This window comes from Nicotiana tabacum, chromosome 7, assembly GCF_000715075.1.
Source record: "Nicotiana tabacum cultivar K326 chromosome 7, ASM71507v2, whole genome shotgun sequence".
Lineage (NCBI taxonomy): Eukaryota > Viridiplantae > Streptophyta > Magnoliopsida > Solanales > Solanaceae > Nicotiana > Nicotiana tabacum.
Window position 1 is genome coordinate 135189832 of NC_134086.1, and position 20509 is coordinate 135210340.

General features: G+C 36.3%; 2 protein-coding genes across 4 annotated transcripts; both read right to left on the minus strand.

Annotated features, from left to right (window-relative positions):
* Positions 1–679: 679 nt before the first annotated feature.
* On the minus strand, positions 680–6904 carry LOC107832748 (glutathione synthetase, chloroplastic). 2 transcript variants are annotated; one of them, NM_001326285.1, is given in 12 exon segments: positions 680–803; positions 1077–1266; positions 1349–1488; positions 1918–2039; positions 3337–3406; positions 3497–3577; positions 3759–3839; positions 3922–4044; positions 4300–4430; positions 4904–4979; positions 6026–6195; positions 6434–6793. In NM_001326285.1, coding segments are annotated over 12 exon segments (1668 nt in total).
* A 3292-nt stretch (positions 6905–10196) lies between these two features.
* LOC107832747 (uncharacterized) lies at positions 10197–18816 on the minus strand. Of its 2 annotated transcripts, none has more exons than XM_016660618.2 (13): positions 18659–18815; positions 18078–18118; positions 17258–17350; positions 17004–17104; positions 16680–16757; positions 16441–16523; positions 15294–15345; positions 14953–15042; positions 14764–14832; positions 14375–14476; positions 13369–13437; positions 11057–11113; positions 10197–10566 (listed from the first exon to the last, which is right to left on the minus strand). In XM_016660618.2, exons 1-13 carry the CDS (start codon positions 18727–18729, stop codon positions 10480–10482), a joined length of 993 nt encoding a protein of 330 aa, XP_016516104.1. In that variant the 5' UTR covers positions 18730–18815; the 3' UTR covers positions 10197–10479. The 2 variants fall into 2 exon arrangements, 1 of the variants encoding a protein (XP_016516104.1); XR_012693551.1 differs by having other exon boundaries at positions 10551–10566; positions 11057–11165; positions 18659–18816.
* Positions 18817–20509: the final 1693 nt, after the last annotated feature.

The window sequence follows — 20509 nt, forward strand, 5'->3', positions numbered from 1 at the left end:
AATTTTCTTGACTTGGGGACAACATTTGATTTGATATGTTACCTGCCTATTTTGGTCTTGACTTGGGGACAACATTTGATTTGATATGATACCTGCCTATTTTGGTCATCTTGCTGCCACCCGTGTAGGGGTAAGGTTGTGTATATCTCACCCTCCTCAGATACCATTTGTGGGAATACACTAGGTTGTTGTTGTTGTCGCTGCCATGTGAGTACATATTGCACTTTTGGGAGTCCAGTAATAGAATAATATTTGAGAAATTTCTGTGTCATACACCAACTTAACAATTACATACGGTAAAAGTTTCTTAAATACACTTGTAACTAAACCATATTTAATCAATACAGATTCTCATATAAATTTATCGCTTAAGCATGGTATTACAAGCAAATGTAAATAACATGAGTAATGCGCAGATACGTTCAAATTCAGTGATCAGCTTGTAGCAGATAAGTAAAGCCCTTGCGTAAACAAAGAGAGAGCACTGAATTGTGTTTACAAATAAGAACTTTGGATCTACTGTCTATCTTGTGTCCACTTCTTTCAGAAAACATATGGAACTCTATTTATTAAGAAAACAAGGTTGAACAAGCTAAAACCATGTCATTCCAATGTAATGTAGGAAAGACTGATGCAGCCTCCGCATTCAACCCCAGTAACAATGCAAGAGCCAATCTCATCAAACCAAGTATATACTGTCCAACACTGCAAAACCAGCAGCAACCCCACCCTCATTTGATGAAGAGACCTTTGTCCGCATCAAGTAACCCGACTGTTGATTGATCAGAACTTCTTTTTCGTTCCTGCATATGAAGTACATATCAATACAAGGCACTAGATGGCAGTGATTAATTTAAAATTAACGTTAAAAGATATCCATTATTCTTGGCCCAATTTGTTTCTCAAAGAAAATGTATCCTATTTAACATTATGAATCAAACATAAGCTGAAAATGGGACTGGACAGTGGCTCACAGATAAGGGTCATTTCAGTGTTTCTCACCTTCTGGGAGTTAATTTTCTTTCTTGATTCTTCTGTTTGAGGGGGTTGAGAAATATGAGATATTTAGTACTTACCTTAAATAAGTTCCATATATCCCAAGTTCAGATATGGTTTGCTCTTTATGAGGGATGCCTTCTCGCATTAGTATCGAGTGAGAAACGGTTGGAAAAATCCTCTGCATTAGTATAAACGCATCACTTCCAGTGCCTTCCTTCTGCAGTTTCAGAAGAGCTTCCTTCACATCTTCCCCATAGATATTGTTTCCTGAGATGAGATGATCTAATGTCAGAGATTTTGATAAAAATTACAATTACAGTATACATAGAAACAATTTCATGAGCAAGACCTCCTCCTTCTCGTTGTGGTTTCATTACGTACAAGCCAGGTCTCTCAATTGCATCCTTGACTGTGTCGGATTCATCCAAACTCCACAACCCTGCAAAGCATTTTCGTAGTTTGGCAATGTCATCTTTGTTTTCAAGAAACCTGCTCATAAAACAAGGACGAAAGTTTAACAGATTATACATATGGATGTTCCAAGCAGTTAATTTCTCAACAAATGATTGCATAATCACATTAATTAATGCTCTCAACTTACAAAGTATACATAGAGTTACTACTTCATTTTCTTTCTAATACCCTATCTGGAATTTTATAAATTTTTCCCTTCCTATGTTCATTTTTGCTTTCCCTTTACTCCACAGACAAAGGGTGCACGGAATGTCAATACTCATCTTTATCAATTTATGAATCACTAAATGCATTGAGTTTTGCCTTTCCAGTTTCCAGGACCCATAAAGGAGAGGAAGAGGGAATACACCAAAAACAATCCAGTCTCAACTTGAAAGACTACCTATAGACAGCTATTAAGCTTATCAAAAAATCACAAGAGACGCAACCTGAATTATATTTTACCTTTCTAGTACATTGGGTTTTGCAAGCTCTTGCTGAATCTTCTTGGTCCCAGCTAAATGATAGGAAATTGAAGGGCACTTGACTGCACGTGACTGCTCCATCAGAAGCCTAGCTTTCCACGCCTAAAATAAACGAGTTGCATAAAACATATCAAGAAAGACCGTAGGTTATTGTTAAGTGCATGCATAAGTTGAATCACATTGAGATGCAATAGTAAAATGGACTCTCTCTCTATTTGTGATCACTTCCACAGTCCCAAAATTGAAAAGTAATTATGAACCAAACCCAGCCCAACCTCCAAAACTTTAAAAATTAAAAATCAAATATTAAAATTGTGCTCATGCACACACACAGACACAGTCAAATTAGAGATGTCTCAGAAGATTATGCAGAAAGTAGATATGCATAACACCTTCACTAAAAGAACCAGACTGCCTCTTTAACTGTTCCTTGATGAACATATTTTTATAGTTATCTAACCCTGAGTTGAACATTCCAATGCTTCTGTTTCAATTATCAGGAGAATGCCTCAGTAGTAATGCTTCCGTTAGATTTGTTTAAAATGCATTTAACCTCTTGCCACTTCAATGTCAAACAACTAGAACTCTCTCCATCCTCAACTAAAGGACAGAAGTCTACTGACTTCCTTCTACTCTCAATCTTCATAACCAGCCTTTCCACCCTTCCACTCAACACACTCCACCATGTGCTCATTCATCCCCCCCCCCCCCACCCACCCAGGTCTTCTCATTTTTCCCTCACCCTCCTTATTTAACCTTGGCAACTGGCAATTTCAAGGATCAGGGGAGGTATGAAATGGTTATCTCGGCTGGGAATCAAGCCCCAACACAGAGCTGTGGGCCAGGTTGCTTTGCTTTATCGGATCAATCAGTGTTTTTCCTGATTCAAAATATGCCTTGTAAAATGGATAGACAGCCTGTCATAAAGTTTGATCCTCCAAACACTGTAAGCTGATTTTCAATAGGAAAGTTCAGAAATTATTCGCGCATATTACAGTGTATATAATCAAACAATAAGTGAAAACGTGCATAAGCATAAAGTACGGACAACAGCACATCTACGGAAAGTTTTTTGTTACTTCAAACTTATTTGAGGTAGCCAACCTGATCCACCGTCACCCGGGACACCATGCTCACTAATTTCACTACAGATTTCCCCTTGGAACTATTTTTCTTCCCCTTTTTGGTTTAAGGTAATTAGGGACTCAATAAACAAATCGAGCCATGCGCACAAAATTGTATCTGCATAGATAATAACAGTCAGCAAAGAGTGAAAGTTTTGCAGGTACGATACAGCAAAAGGTGTTTAAGATTGCTTGGTGGAGCATGGGTATTCAAAAGAACGACAGCAGCTGCATAAAGTAAAAGACAATGCCAAGCAGAACAAAAGTTGACTTACAGATTCCGAGTGATAGTCACTTGGTGCATAGCCAGCTCTAAAATAAATGACCGCCACTGCTTCACCATCTCTGCAATCCTAAGATTTTAAGCTTCACATATAGAAACTGCAAATTCAACAGATTTAACATTGAAATGTACTTTACTAAAAAGTGACATACACAATGAGGGTACCATCTTCTAGAAGCTCGCCTTGTGCATCAATTTCCGCTAGCGTCTTTCTGATAGTTGTAACTTGATGTGTGTTAAAAGCTAAGGAAATATTTCCAGGAGAATTTACAAGCAAAAACCATGACAGATGTACTACCAATCCATATTTTGTTATATTTCAAACCAATATAATTTTAATTGTCTTAAGTATGGCCATTTCCTCTTATTATGATATGCACATCAAATACAAATCCATCACGTAAAGTAGGATATTTTTCTCCCAGTGAAGCCGAAAGCCAATGCTGATCATACATGTTGCGCTCTTCAGCTAGAATCACAAACATAACCACAGCCCTGCATTACGTATTTAAGTTAGTGTAACTTCAAAGATATTTCATTGTAGCATAAGAAACTAAACATCTCTCGAATCAAACACCTTGGATCACCATATTCATTCCAAGCTTTAGCCAGTGCATCCGTAAATTGATTTACGGAATTGTTTGTGGGAATTTTGTTAGGATCTAATGCAATGCATTCACTGTATTGATGAAGCAAGCTCCTGCAAATGACAATTGAGATCCAGTTCCGTATGAGCTTCAGAGGAGAAAGTGTTAGCAATATGATCTGAAATTCTGAAGTATCTTTTTGAGCATTCACACATGAATACAACAGCAATTTCATCCTCTAAAAAAATGAAAACAGCAAATAACTTGATAAAATTACAATAAAATTTCTGGATTAGAATATTAAGATAGCATTTCATAATTTCAAAAATGAAAGGTTTACCATGAAAGTTAACATAAACTAATTTTACCTGTGAAGCTCACTGACAAGACAACTTAGCCCCGAAAATGATGATGAAATAGTGTTAAGCTCTATTTGCAGAAGTAATTTAGTTTGCTCATCCAGCATATAGTCTGAGCGATGCAACCCCAAGCGTATTTCCTACATTAATGTTATATCAAATGGTAAATCATCCCCTAAAACCAAAGAAATAACAAAATACTCTGACAGCCTGACTACAACTAAGAAAAGTAGATTTAGGCACATAATTACAAAACATTCCCCTTCTTATAAAGACGAAGAAAATACAAGACAACCTTTCCTCTCCTGATGGTCAAATATGAGAGAATCAACATCTGAAGCAGCAAGGAGCATTTTTTTACTAAAGCACAATCAGAGAACACAAGCTCAATGATAAAGGACCCAAACAAAATTATGGTGATTGATATCTAGTATTAGGAATATCAAAATCACGTAACAACCCCATAGAACTAGGAAACTTGACTTCGTCAGTTTATGCTTTACATTCAACTGAAAAAACTAAAGAAGTTGAAAAGAAATGTCAATATATAAAGAGCTTACGAATGCAGTACACGCTATATGAAATTGCATATGCATGCATGATCAAAATGTACCTCTTTCTTATTGATTTGTAGCATCTTGGAGTGGATTTCTAGTAGTCTGGAGGTGAACGGATCAACTTTTTTCGTCCTATAATATAAAGCAGATAAAGGTCAAATCTGATCTGTCCAAATCTCCTGATCCAAAAGATACTCGCATTCACAAAGAATATTGTATGTAATCCTTGGAGGAAGAGATCTCAAAAACATTAGATGCTTAGTTCGGATCGATTTCACCCAAAAAAAGGAGAGGAAAAAAACAAAACAGAATGGCTTTCCTATTTGAAACTGCAATCTTCAGAAAATCATTAAGTAGAGGCTATTTTTACGGTATTTGATCAATACTCGTAAAGTTCTACATGTTTTTAAACTTAATTTTGGTCATCCAGTGAATTCCAATTTTCATGGGAACTTAGTCCTTGGACCATGGACTTCCAAAAGCAACCTTCTATCACTAAAATTACCGAAAGTTGTGATGTCATTATGTCAATAGAACCTTTATTTTCATAGATGTCATGTCAACGGCATATTACGTAGGCATCTCAATGTTTATAATCCTGTTTCCAACATCAGATTGGCACCAAGGCCTAACTGTATATGCCAATAAAGACTGGCAGACATATTTTGTTGAAGAGACAGTAATTTTATATTAAGACGAACTGTACAAAGTAAAGGACTTTCTGTTACACCATGCTGGTTTAAGAAAGAAACTTGAATAACAATTAAGCATAACTACAGGAGGACCAAAAAAGGTTGCATCTTTGACATTTCAAGCAGTAGGAAATGAAGGAAGCACTCAAGTATCACTGATTTTGTGGGCCAAGGATGATATTAGTTGAGTCAAACGAGATTAAGGTTACGTGGACTGGTTAAAAGTGTCAGAAACAGGTTATCTCCATTGCGCACAAGAGCTCCCACAGAAAATGGCATTTAAGTTTCACAAAACTCTGAAAGAAGTACCATTATCTCTTTCAATTCCAAAAGACCTGAACTATGTTATATGTCAGCCAGGACAAATTATTACAAGTACACATGCATATATACTAGACACTTGTGCATTCTGTTTCAATACATTTTAAGGGCATAATAAGCACAGTAGGTCAGTAGCAATTATGTGCAAATGAGAAAATTACCAACCTAGAGAGTGATTGCTGCAAAAATTCTCCATCCTGACTCACACGATCGACGAGCTCATTGAAAATAGGAGCAACTTCACAAGCTTGATTCCATTGACTTTCAGGGAATGACATTGGTAAAAGAGCAACTGGAGCATGAACCATACCAACACCAGGAACAGTTCCTGACCTCTTCAAATTTCAAGAAAACACAATTATCACAGGAGAGAAATAACACCTTACAACCTTCTTGATCAACAAATAACAAAAGATAAAATAAAGCACCAAACTTTAATCAAAATAATACAAGAAGTTAAAAAAGATCCAAAATTTTCATACATAATTCAGTAATATATACAACCTTTCTCTGTGATTAAACAAAAAACAACAAGAGGAAATAAATAAGGTTTATATTGACATATAGACTGACCTCTGAATTTCTGTCACCAACAACAAGACCACGAAGAGAGCAAAAGACAAGTGCATCATAAGAAAGTTTCTGCAGCAATTTCGGGTCAATATCATGAGGATCAACAATGGGTTTCACAGAATCTTCCACTTGGGTCTGCATTTTTTTAGCACACTTCAATGGCAAAATTGCTGAAAATGGGGATTTGGGTATTAGAATTTTGGAAGATTTAATAAGATGGGGTTCCAAGAATCTAGTAGCGGAGCAGAAATTTAAAGAGTTTGAGTGTGATTCTTGGAGTTGTAAAGGAACGGTAGCACAACACTGCGCTAAAGTGCTGCTGCTTTGTGAGAAAGATGAAGAGGAATAGCCGCTGCCCATTTTGACATTGTTTGGACCCCTCTTTTGTGTTACCTTATTATCGTCCAAAGTGCCCTGTGCCCCGTTATGTCTAAAGTGAGAGAATCTGTGTTTTCTTTCTTATTTAATTATGGGACCAATCGAAAAAAGAAGATGCTAGTATAAATTATCAATTCATCCCATATATATTAGTAAAGTATAATCTCCAATGAACCCACTCTTTGATTGAACAATGGGAAGATGTCACTGCTTACATCAAGAAACTGGCAAGTTAGTTAAAAACTATCTATATTTATGACAAACTGGAGTATTGAAGGAGTAGGAAAATTTTTCTTGTGGGTTCTTCCAAAGTATTGTGCAACACAAATGATTGTAAACCATATATCACCATTAGGGGCGGCAAAAAAGGCGGGTCGGATATGAAACGGGTCGAAAACAAATAATGAAAAACGGATAAATTATCCGATTCGATCCATATTTTATACGGATAAAAAATGGGTTAACCGACGGATAATATGGGTAACCATATTATGCATGGCTTCATGAATATGATCACTTTTGGGAGAATTACTAGTCTCCCAAACTTGAGGAGACCCCAATTTGAGGTTTTACAAATATAAAAGTTAAACACATTACTATCAATTGGTTATCCATTTTCTAAATGGATAATATGGTTCTTATCCATATTTGACCCGTTTTTAAAAAGTTCATTATCCAACCATTTTTTAATGGATAATATAGGTAATTAACTGTTTTCTTTAACCATTTTGCCATCCCTAATCACCATCATTACATCTGGTTATTTCACTTACAATAAAATGGAAGAGTAACATACTATAACTGGCTAAATTGATCTAATGACGTAAAAGTCCATTTAATTAACAACAACAACAACATACCCAGTAATATCCCACACTATGGGGTCTCGGGAGGGTAGTTTGTACGCAGACCTTACCCGTACCTTGTGAGGATAGAGAGGTTGTTTCCAATAGACCCTCTGCTCAAGAAAGCATAAGCACTATATTAATGAAAATATAGACAAGAAGAGACAGTACCAAAAAGTCATATAAAAGCAGAATAAAAATAACAAGACAATAAGGTGATCATCAATGAAGAAAACAACTGTTAGTCATAAAAACCTACTACCAACAGAAAGTGAGACTGCGTGTCAATACTACTATTATGAACACTCTAGACTACCTACTCTACTACCCTAATCCTCGACATTCATATCTTCTTATCAAAGGGTCTTGTCCTCGGTTAGCTGAAGCTACGTCATGTCTTGCCTAATCACCTCACCCCACCTCTTCTTTGGCCTACCTCTACCTCTCTGTAGGCCCTCCAATGTCAACCTCTCACACCTTCTCACTGGTGCGTCTGTGTTCATCCTCCTCACATGACCAAAACCATCTGAGTCGTGCTTCCTGCATCTTGTCCTCCATTTAATTGCCAAAGTAAATAACTTAATTCCGTCCTTATATCCCCTTCATATGGAGGTTTGTTTTCTCCTCACGCCTATATAAATAAAAAAGTTAGCTATTGTAAAATATGAGGTCAATAATTCTTTTTCTGAAATTACTAACCGATGTTTATGGCTCATTTGAGATTGTGTTTGTAAAAAGGATCTTAGAATGAGTGTCTAATATTTCTTTGACGATTATCTAAGTTTAACTAACTGTGAGATCCCTTTCTAAAAAAGATTAGTCAAATTTCATTAGGTGTAAAATATCAAATGTGAAAAGTTATCTTTCTAACGAAAATGCTACAAGTGGATATATTTGGATGCCAATGAATTTTTTCTTCTCTTTTTTTTTTTTTTGTGACATTCATATATGTTCTAACAAATGCTACATTTCATACATTTAATTGTCAAGGACGTCATTTCAAATTTGTATGTTTAGTGATTATATACCAACAACAATGAATTAGAAATCTTAATTGTGATCAATGGACAATATTCAACATACATACTGTAGTTATTAAGTTTTAACTTTTGTAACCATCTAAGTAGTCTGAATCGATCTATCTAAATGGGGCATCGTTGATACCTTCCCTACAACAGGGTTCCTCTATCGGAGGATTTTATCTTAAAAGACGAAACAATCTTCCTAAAAACAATAGGAAATCTTTCTCTTTTCATTTAATAATATTTGTTTCACCTATGATTTACTTATTCTGATCCCAATTATTCGAGCCCACCTTGAGAATTGATTTCAATGGTTTTGGCTCTTCTTTTTCTTGTTCTTTGATGGAAGGCACGTTCTCTGTTGATTTCTTTTTCTTCATCTTCTTCTTCTTACTAAAATAAATCTCCTCCACATTATCATTTATGCTAACCATTTTCTTTGGAGCTTTATTTTGAGTTTCCATTGATGGTCTAGGGGCTTCTTCCTCAACAATCTCGTCACCTTCATTCTCTTCATTGGTTAGCTGAGAAAGATCATTTTCTCCATTTTTTAGGACTGAATCATCTTCAACTGCAGTTTCTTCCAACTTGGGAAGTACATCAGAAGTCGAATCTTCAGAATGCAGAATCTGTTCATTGCTTGAGCTATTCCTGTTACCTGGATTAGCTCGAGATTGGCTCGTTTTGACCAAACTGTAATTCATGGAGTCACCCAAAGTCACAGGTTTGATAGCTTCAGCAGCAAGGCTCTGCACAACAAATTCGAAGAGCCTATTGATAATAAGGAAGCCATTGCGCCAAGAATAGTCCAAACTCGTGATCATGTTAACATGACCTGCAGTAGTATCTTTGAACAAGTTGAATAGCCATCTACAGATGGATAAACTGTAGCACACAGGGCATCCAAAAGACATGATATAACACAAGAATTCATTGAAAATGCCAAGGAGCTGGATCTTGTTTTCTCTTTTGTCCATTTCTTGGTCTGTTTTAAGAAAGGAAATTGAAAAAATAATGTAGGCTTTTAGACTGCTGTAGCCATTAGATTCTTTCTGCCAAAGACAAGCAACAGTTGCAAGCAATGTTCCTTTTCTTTTCTTGGGAGCAAAAACAAAGGCAAAGCCAGATAGCATCTTATATTTCCCCTCCATAAAGCTAATGCTTATAGGGCATCAAGGTTTTATTCCTTCCCTCTTTCTCAACTTGAGTTTCTTACAAATGATTACCAAAGAAGGGGCTCTGATTGTCAATTTCAGCTTGAGAACATGAAGCCAATTGAACAAGGTAAACTAATAAATAGGATTAAAGTAGTTGTGCAGCTTCAACTAAGCACTTACTTTGGAACACGAAATACTAATTGATCAGAGGAGCACATGAAGAGAACGAAACCAAACAAGATGGATTACCATTTACCAAGCGATGAAAGCAAGTGAATATGCTTCTCCTTGCACAATTTTCACCAAGTCAAAGGAAAGACTTTCCCTTAAATCACACTGACAACTCTTTAAAACAATTCCAGAAAACCAAAATACATCTTTATAGGTGTTCCTTTAAGAACAATTATGCAGGACTTGCACCTGCTTATTGAGTCATAAAATGGTAGCTACACAAGTCTAAAGGAAAATTTTCTGAATGGACTACAGAATAAAGAGACATAAAAGTACTCTTCAACCCAAGTGGAAGTCCCCAAATAATTAGCTCGAGAGAAACCAAAGACATGTATGTCTAAGGGTTTAATAAGTTACAAATTCTAGCATCTTACAAAGTTGAAGAAAACCATTTCCTCTTCACAACAGTCTATCTAAACTTTGATTCGTCCACATAGACGCCAGTATGCTCCAGGGTGGAAGAGAGACTTCTCAAAAACCCATATATCACGTACCAAGACCTGGATCCGAAAAAAACATAATATGAGAAAATAGTGCTTCCTACTGCTATTAAGTAGGCAGTCAGATAGTTGTACTTGCTAACAAAATGCTTCACTAACATACTATGATGGTGGAAAACTGTAATTTCAGCAGGAAAATATCAAATTATTTAGACCTTGTAGGTCTCATTGTCACTAATATCTGCGGTTAACTTAGCAGCCCTTTACCAGATGCAACCAGGAATGCTTCTTTTTTAAAAAAAATTTAAAGTTTTAAGAGGCTTGAAAGGTAATGCTTCTGGCATCCCACAATCCATATCTTAATATCCCAGATAGATATTTGTAAGATAGGAAGCCATTATCTAGGGTTCTAGTCTAGATAACCACTATTCAGCATTCACCAATTTTGGAGTGTAGAAAAGTGACTTTCTTCACAGTGATGTAGGATGCTAATTCAGTCAATGAAATTGGCATTTGCGAGAATGCATTATACAGACTCTCTATCACATACCTCCTTATTTCTATCTCCAGAGACAACAGCTCCTTTCCCGTCATATGCCTCAAACTTCTGCAATAATAGCTTAATATCAACCCAGGACAGTCATTTCTAATACCCTAGACTGCATAAAAACAATAGACGTGTTGGTCTTTTAAATTTTCAATATGAAAAGTAAAACCTGATGCACTCTTGGAAACTAAATGTTAAAACATGAGAGAGGCTATTCTCCAATTATTTCTGCAATTATTTCATTTTCTACAGACTGATTTTTCTCAGGTGATATGATGTTTAAAATCAAGGACATCAGCGCTTAGCCAGCTTACTCCACCAAAAGCACAGATATAATCTAGTTACTTGATTCACACAGAGAGTCCTATCATATTCATTGAAAAGTTAATATATAAATTTTGATAAAGGTCCTTAAATTTTCTAAAGGACCTTAGAACAATTTGGAGACAGATCTTAGAGTCTAAAGGTTTCAGGTTGAGCAGGACCAAGACGGAGTACTTCGAGTGCAAGTTCAGTGACGAATCTCATGAGGCGGATCAGGAAGTGGGGATTGGTACACAAGTCATCCCCAAGCGAGGAAGTTTCAAGTTTCTGGGGTCAATAATCCAAGGAAACGGGGAGATTAACGACGATGTCACACATCGTATTGGAGTGGGGTGTATGAAATGGAAGCTCGCATCTGGTGTTGTGTGTGACAAGAAGGTGTCATCAAGACTTAAAAGTAAGTTCTATAGAGTTGTTTTTAGACCAGCTATGTTGTATAGCGCGGAGTGTTGGTTAGTCAAGAACTCTCACGCTCAGAATATGAGAGTAGCGGAAATGAGGATGCTGAGATGGATGTGTGGACATACTAGGAGAGATAAGATTAGGAACGGAGTTATTTGGGACCATGTAGGAGTGACCTCCATGGTTGACAAGATGAGGGAAGCGAGGTTGAGACGGTTCGGGCATGTGATGTGGAGATGGGGTAAGAGGTTGGTTATTCTGGGTCTAAAGAGTGGGTCTAAAGAGAGACAGAGGTAGGCCGAAAAAGTATTAGGGAGAAGTAATTAGACAGGATATGGCACATTTCCATCTTACCGAGGACATGATCTTAGATAGGAGAATGTGGAGGTCGAGGATTATGGTAGAAAGTTAGTAGGTAGTCGAGTTTAGAATTACCATATATGTTCCGTCTTTCTCATATCATGTGTATGATTATTATCATTCTCGTATTATCTTAGCCTTCAATTTTTATTACTACCAGTTGTTTCCCTTATGTCGGTTTTCTTATTGCCCTGTTATTTTGTTGTTGTTACTATTCTTGTCTTCATTGTTTTCAACATGGCCTCTTCACTGCTATTATTTTTCAACTCCTGACAAGGACAACAAAATCTCTTCCTCAGACCCTCAAAGTTTATTCCTTTTCTTATCCATAAGTGGAAGCAGGATCTATTAGTTTAAAGGTAGCAAGATAAGGTTTTATTCCTTTTCTTATCCATAAGTTGCAGCAGGATCTCTTAGTTTCAAGGTAGCAAAATAATGCTGATATGATGCCTACAGAACTCTCTCTTTTTGAGGCTTATTTAACAACCACAAAATTAATTTATCCTAACTTTTCTTTATTACGCAACGTGACCAAAGCATAAACATAATTTTCAAAACACTAGTGAATAAATCTGCAAAAATCAATTAATTTAAGTCCTTTTACAGACAAAGAAGCAAGTTTGTCATTAACTCAAAGTCATTGTCATTTGCAAGCACAGTCCAGTTAGTGCATCTCTTTTGGGTATAGAGGCCACCTGGTTCATGAATAAGCAGCTTGAAACTAGAAACTGATCTTTCAATACTCTTCTTTCTTTCCTTGCAAGCAGGAAATTTTCATGAGCTAAAGTAGTCTATCAAAACAAAAAAGCAATTAGGTCAACTCACTGCCTACTGCCATGACATGGTTCAAGTTTAAGATTGTGTACACGGGACCTGTTTTAGGTACTAGGGATAGGAGAACACCAGACAGCACCTATTCCCTTCATTCTTTTCTCAAGTTACGATCAGAATGGTGACATTATCTTTTGATTGTCTTTTTTTCTGTTCCGAGTAATTCTCTATAAAATGGATGTCTTTGATTGCCATGTTGATTAGTAATTAGCAATGAACAAACATTGCCCGCCGGGTCATATCAACAGGTTTGGATGTAAAGTGTTACAACCGAATCAAGCATTACAATCATGAGATGCAGAAAAGTTGAAACAACTACAACACCATCGACGGGAGCAGGCATCAGCACCAAATGACCTCAGAACAGTCCAAAAAATTCGATTTACTGGCTAGTTTACCTGCTTAGACAGAAACTCAAGTGTAAGCTGTATGAACGCCTTATTCAGATCATTTTTATCAACACCAATCTGCAAAAGAAGCGGCTACAGAGTTCTATCATTGCAAAACTGAGAGGGGGTAAAAGTTCAAGGACCAGACTTTCACATGAATAATCACTTGGCAGAGAGAAAATCTAAAGGACAATGAATTTTTCTCTTTTTTTCCTTGTTACATAATAGAGGTTCCATTTGATGTTATATTTCTCAATTTTTTGGGAAAAAGATTTGAGCGGAGGAGAAGGGTAAACAATTTAACAGCAGAAAGTAAAGAGCTTTCAGTTCACATAATCTTTTGTGAGCTCTCTACAGTTTGGCTTTGTCTAAAAAGGGTAAGAAGAAATCCAAGACAAATATATGATATCGAAAACTGAGTAGAAAAGCAACTCAAAAACTTCCAATATCCAAATACCCTCTAAGGCATTAATCTTTATCATCCCAGTTAAACTAGAACTCTATCCCAATCAATCACATGGTAACCTCATCTTAAGTTAAGACATAGGCAATATCACAGGCACAAAAGCTAATAACATTATCAAAAGCTGTAGTACACTTATTTTAAAATTTAAACCCTGATGGGTTTTGTTATCAACCCCATTGAATATGGTTTCTCCAAGAAAGACGATTACCAAAACCAACCCAGCAAGAGAACTTATGAAGGGTCAGCAAAAAAGGCTTGCTCCTGAAAAACCAAATCAGAGAGGCCAAAAAAAGTAGATCATATCTATCACATGATAGAAGTGGCCATCAGAACCCAAGGACAAGAATTTATAAAGGGCCAGCAGAAAAGGCTTTGCTCCTGACAAACCAAATAAGAAGAGACCAAAAATGTAGATCATAATTCATATCTATCGCATGAAAAAGGAATCATCTTGAACTCCACCTAGTGTCCTGGTAGTTATATAAGGTTCCCTACACATGCAAATAAAGGCAGTTACAAGCTTAAGCATGGTAAAGGTTTGGTACTTGCCAATCGAGCTCGCAGAGTTCGCACTTTTACAATTGGTTCAATTAGTTCCCAGTAGACAGTAGGCCACACTGATTCTCGTTGCTTGATCTCATTCTTGAGTGCCTGTCTTGTAAGATCAAAGGAAGAAATATGTCAAACAAACTAGTTTTTATTTTTAGTCAGAAAGAAGGAATTAACTAATGGCCCATGACAGACATAGATAACACTGCGCCACCTCGACCGCCAACTATGTATAAAAATCAAAGTGGTCCAAGATCCACTCACACAAACAGTTCCTAACCCCATGTCAATAGCATAATCTCGACATTTCATCCAAATGAACAGGTTAAGCAGTAAGATTGAAGGCTCTGTAAGAATTCAGAATAAAAATACCAGGTAAAAGAACCTACAGAGTACATATGCTCTGTGACTAATTTTCTCAAAGGTGTCTTTCCTCCGTTTGCCATTTGCGTATTTATCTAAAAGGGAAAAGGCAGAAATACACACGAGTCAAATGCTGAACATAAAATATGTAACAAATACACAGAAACCAGAGATTGATGATCACTCAAAAGTCTACAATTATGAAAAAAGCACACCTCTTTGTATATGCCAACTGCTTCAGCATAGAACTTTTGTTTTGAATATCCACCTTTTCGTAATTTAGCAATGGCATATGCACTTTTGAGCTGAAAAGAGAAAATTGATGCGTAAAAAACTAATCACAATAAGGATAAAGGACATGCAATCAGAACTTTGTGCGTACTCACCCTTATATAATCTCAATACAAGTTTTTAACCACTCAAGAGTCTAGGTAAAGGAATATGCTACAAGGGAAAGAAATTTTAGAATAGCAGATCTTGAAACAATTTCTTTTGGTGAAGCAGCAGATACACAAAAGGGTGTACATAGATAATGGTCAGATACACAAATAATTACCTCTGAACTAAGTTCCTCCTTTGTCCTTTTCCAACCACTTCTAGTGAAATACCTGACATCAACATTACAAAAGTTGAACAAAGATAGTTTTGCACGATCACACTAATCACTTTTAATTTTATGTATAATTAGTTTGGTCTAGAAAGATGGTGTTGTCGTCATCCCTTCATGATGAATTAAGGATAGTGGTCTATGAAAACTGAACTAAGCACAACTAAAAGAATAATGATCCTTTTCTTTCTTTGGTAAGTAATGTTAGAATTTTGTCCGCATAGAGCAAAATGGATATAGAGGAGTTGTATAGCCAACCCCAACTAATTTGGGATTAGAGGTTCAGTTGATTAATTGGATGATTGAATGCAAGAATTTATTAATAGTACAATCAGCACTAAGTGCAGGGAGTACATAAGTTGGGTTACACAGGCCTAGATATATGCCTGTAAGGAACTGATGAACAGATGAAGCCAAGGTGAACTCTTCTGCCATTCCCCACTTTGAACTAAACATTTTTCTTTTTTGATAAGGTATTTATTGATAAGTGATAACAGACCAAGACAGTACTGCAGCAAGTACAAAAAGCAGGACTTGTTTACATTACAGGTTCAAAGATTCTAACAAGTCCAGCATGTCATACATATTAAAAACAAAATTTACTTTCATCCAAAAGTACAAATTTTGAACACTTCTATATTTTACAACACGAAGTATTTATTTCTATTTTGAACTAGAATATTGCTAATAAAATAGTCCATTGGTTTTCTTATATGTTTTGATACACCAACCCCATAAGAACTTACTACCTCTTCTGTGCACCATGATGCTTGTTGTCCATATTTAGCTTACCCCACTTTTCCTCCACATTATACTTTTTTACTTATGACATCTTCTCTTGTGAGCATATAAGTTCCATCCTGTCCTAATCAATGCCATTAACTAGAACAAGAATTTGACGGTTCCCATTTATCAAAAAAATAATAAAAAGAATTGGGCGGTCCCAGATTGCCACACCAAAAGTTACCTAAATACCATAATATTTTTCTCTCTGTTAGATATACACAAAAACAGATTCCAGAGAGTATTCTCTTATATTTAGATGTTAATCAGAAGAGAGAGCAGTTATAGCCAATTTTACAAAAAGTCTTCATACCTCTTCCAGAATGGGATTCTTTCACGAGGGGCATAAGGATCATATATGATTCCAGGACTCACCATAGACACTTTGACTGCTCCCTATAGATGGAAAAAATAAAAAACTTAAACGCTTATCCAACTTAATTCTAAAAGCTGTAACAGATTAATGTGTTATATACTAACAAGTGACAACCAAAATGAAACGATGCATATTCATCCATCATTAGCAGTGTCTCCATTAAAAGGTTTTGTTACCATTTGTCGTGCTTGGGCTGGAGCTTTTGCTTGCGTTGTAACTGATCGCATGTAACCATAGCTTATTGGCTCCTGCATCTACATGGAAAGTGAAGGTGATGGGAGTAATCAAAGCTATCATTCAACAAAATATTCCTAATGATTCTCTTGACTTTCAATACGTTCTATCAAACACAAGGTGCTGAAACGACTTGAGACAGCTGATAGTTACTCAGCAAGTTAAAACTTAGATAAAATGCTCACAAAATAAGATTTACAAAAAGAAAAAGAAAAAAAAAATGGGCTCCTGACACAATTTTGATATTTGTTTTAAATATAACTTACCGTAGTGGAATGGAGCATTGGTTTATCTCCAAATGTCCGGGGAATACCTCCGTGGTCCTTATGTACGCAGGATGATATGTTCCTCAATGTGAGATGTGGAACTGACCACAGGAGTAGACAGTTTAAGTAAGAAAGGTCCTCTTTCCAATAATAGCTCAGAATTCAAATTTTAAAAGGGAGAAAGGTCAACAAAAAGAAAAAAGGAAAGAAAATGAAGAAAGAAATTAGTGGATTTAGAGTGAGTAGTCTTTCACCAAGTGAACAGGTCTTTGCCGTAGATCTATTATTCCATTGATGGAAGTCCGGCCATTTATATAAGCAAGAGGAATTGCTCCAGCACTTTGTATCTGATTACAGGGAAAGACGATTCATTCCATTACAGATAGAGTTATCCCTAATACTAAATGATTGAAAGGCAAAAAGGACAGCAGAAATTGTAATTGGGATAGTCAGAAAACAACATATTTATTCCAACATGAATGCAATTAAGCTATACGTACACCAGTTTAATAGAGCATATCACAGTGTAACCAATCCCATTAAGTGAACACGACACTCTTAATACAAGGGGAAATGATCAAATTTACTCCTGTATTATCCAAATTACAGCAATGTTACCCTCCGTTAATTTTTTGGTCTACTATACGCTCACTGTCATGAAAAAGTCTCGCTTTTTGCTCTTGACCACTAATGGAGCTCCAACCTGACGGTTAGTTTAAACCATAGTCAACCATTGAGGGTAAAAATGGACCCTTTTTCTGGAGGTTTATGGACACCTGGAGTCCACCTATTTCATGCTGAAGTTCCGGTAATGGCAAGGGCAAATATGAGAAGATTTGCTAATGGCAAGGTTATGAAATGACCAAAGGTGTAACAGAGGATTGAGCAATTTTGGACAGCACAGGGGCAAATTTGGATCGTTGCCCTAAAAACAATATAAGGTACAATTCATTCGCCTATTCCACTTATATCATTCCATCAGCTTCTAGACACAACCAAAATGAAGTAAATTTCAACAACCCCATTTGAGAAATAGAACATCAGCACGCATTAGCGTTATATGCATATACATACCATCTGCAATAGATTTTGAATAGCTTCTTGAGCTGGTTAGCCTGCATTATCAGAAAAAGAGTCAAGACTTGAAACAAAGAGACACAATTATAGCCTGTTTGGCCAAGTTTTTTTTGGGTCCAAAAGTGCTTCACTTTTGGCCAAAATTTGAGGTGTTTGGCCAAGCTTTTAGATGAAAAAAAAGTGCAAGCAGACGCAGTTTTTGAGAAACAGAAAAAAGTGCTTGACTTCTCAAAAAATGCTTGTGCTTTAGAAGCAGTTTTCAAAAGTTTGGCCAAACACTAATTAATGCTCAAAAGTACTCTTCTCACCAAAAGCACTTTTTTGAAAAATAATTTTAAGAAAAGCACTTCTAAGCTGATTCTAAAAGCTTGGCCAAACACGCTATTAATCTTAAAAAAAGTTGTAAAAAAAAAAGCATCAAACAAGATAATGGAAAAAAGGATAGCTGTCTTATTGCTGATAAACTCGATATCGTATGCAGATAAATTACCAGTCTTTGGAGAAAAAACTATATACGCATTACTCGAATTTGAGAATACAGAATAAAAAATGCCTGAAATTATAATTAAGCTACTTACAAGGTAGAAAAGTCTCGAATTTCAAGTGTTTGATAGATGTTTCGAAGCGTGTGATATCGCCCTAAAGCCATCTACGATCAAGGAGAGCGGAGACAGAACGGAAAAGGAAGGTTTTTGGAATTTGGAGAAGAGGGTTTAAGGAGGATTTGTTTGCTCCTTCGCAGCATAACTTAGCTGGTAGTTCTTACCACTTAATGACTTCCACCTGTCACCATTTTTTTTAAAATTTTCCATTTTCTGGTTTTACACTAATATCTTTTTTGCACCAGGTTTTACCCTTTGGTGTGACGAAAATTTTTGAAATGATTTTTTTTATTGTGCTTGGTTGGTCGAATATTTTTTTAAAAAATAATTATTAAAAGTTAATAATAGTACTAGCAAATCAAACAGTATTTAAATGACAAAACTTCTAAATTCGTAGAGAAGACATCAAAGTTTCATTAAAATTTATTTTTGGTACTAATAAGGAGACTTATAATATTAGAAATTATTATAGGGGTGTTTATCAGGCGGATAATTACGCTTAACGGTTCGGCTTATCGGTTATAGAATTATAAATGTAGTAATACGTTAACCGCCCAATAAAGACAACGGGTGGAATTGTATCGAATTAACGATTATCGGGTGATTATCGGGCGGTTTATTGGCTAAAACGGTTTTGAACAATCATTCAATCAATACAAAAAAGTTTCAAATCGATACCAAATTTTTAATACCATCTAAGATCTAACAATATTTTGAATTGAAGAGTCTTTTTCCAAGTTCCTATCTAGTTCATATTCAAGACTACTCATACACGTATGAATAAATCAAACTTTCAGTAACATTCGTTCTTCACAAGAAATTCAGATTGTAAAATTACAGCAACGGCCCAGTATAATCCCACAAGTGGGGTCTGGGGAGGGTAATATGTACGCAGACCTTACCCCTACCCCGAGGGGCAGAGAGGTTGTTTCTAGGAGACCCTCGGCTCAAGAAAGCAACAAGAGAGACGATATATTAGTAATATCAATAGACCCATAATAAAATAACATAATATACATAATCATAAAATAACATAAAATAACAAAATAACAGCAATATAAGAAATATAGGAAATACGAACATGATGGAAGATATAATACTATCCAGCATATAAAGCCCTGCATCAGTAACTGACCAATAGCATCCTAAGACTAAAATCCTAAGACTAACTCCTAACTGGCTAGTCTCACTTTAGTGCTCTGTAGAAATTTTCACAACTTTCCCTAAACTACAACTTTAATGTTCGACCTCCACAATTCCATGTCAAGGGCCATGTCCTTAGTAATCCTAAGGCGCGTCATGTCCTGCCTAATCACCTCTCCCCAATACTTCTTAGGTCTTCCTCTACCTCTCCTCGTGCCCACCACAGCTAGTCGTTCATACCTCCTCACTGGTGCATCAGTGCTCCTCCTCTGAATGTGCCCGAACCATCTGAGTCTTGCTTCCCGCATTTTGTCCTCCATGGGAGCTACGCCCACCTTCTCTCGAATTTCTTCATTCATAATCTTATCCATCCCGCACATCCTCATCTCTGCTACTTTCATCTTCTGGATGTGTGAGTTCTTAACCGGCCAACACTCGGTCCCATACAACATGACAAGCCTATTAGATGCGTGCAAAAAAAGGACATAAAGCCAGACAATCTAACTATTACGAATAAAACTAGCAGACAATTCAACAAATTACTTCCAGTTCTGGATTACAATATGATCAGTCAAGTGCTTCCAGTACATTGCACTATACAAAATCCAGATGAGCATCCTAAACATGAAAAAGACTAGTGTAATATAAAAATTCTTAACGGGTTAACGGCTTACCCGATAAGAA

What these genes read in the sequence shown, in the direction of transcription:
- LOC107832748 (XM_075256748.1), bottom strand. Translation starts at nt 6,793, where the DNA reads ATGGGCAGCGGCTATTCCTCTTCATCTTTCTCACAAAGCAGCAGCACT. An exon ending in TTGCAGCAATCACTCTCTAG is followed by an intron (nt 4,980 to 6,025) that starts GTTGGTAATTTT and finishes TTTATATTATAG; the next exon opens with GACGAAAAAAGTTGATCCGT. An exon ending in CGGCTTCACTGGGAGAAAAA is followed by an intron (nt 3,577 to 3,757) that starts TATCCTACTTTA and finishes GCTTTTAACACA; the next exon opens with CATCAAGTTACAACTATCAG.
- LOC107832747 (XM_016660618.2), bottom strand. Translation starts at nt 18,729, where the DNA reads ATGGCTTTAGGGCGATATCACACGCTTCGAAACATCTATCAAACACTT. An exon ending in GGCAAAGACCTGTTCACTTG is followed by an intron (nt 17,105 to 17,257) that starts GTGAAAGACTAC and finishes TCCTGTGGTCAG; the next exon opens with TTCCACATCTCACATTGAGG. An exon ending in CTGGAGATAGAAATAAGGAG is followed by an intron (nt 10,567 to 11,056) that starts GTATGTGATAGA and finishes TTTCGGATCCAG; the next exon opens with GTCTTGGTACGTGATATATG.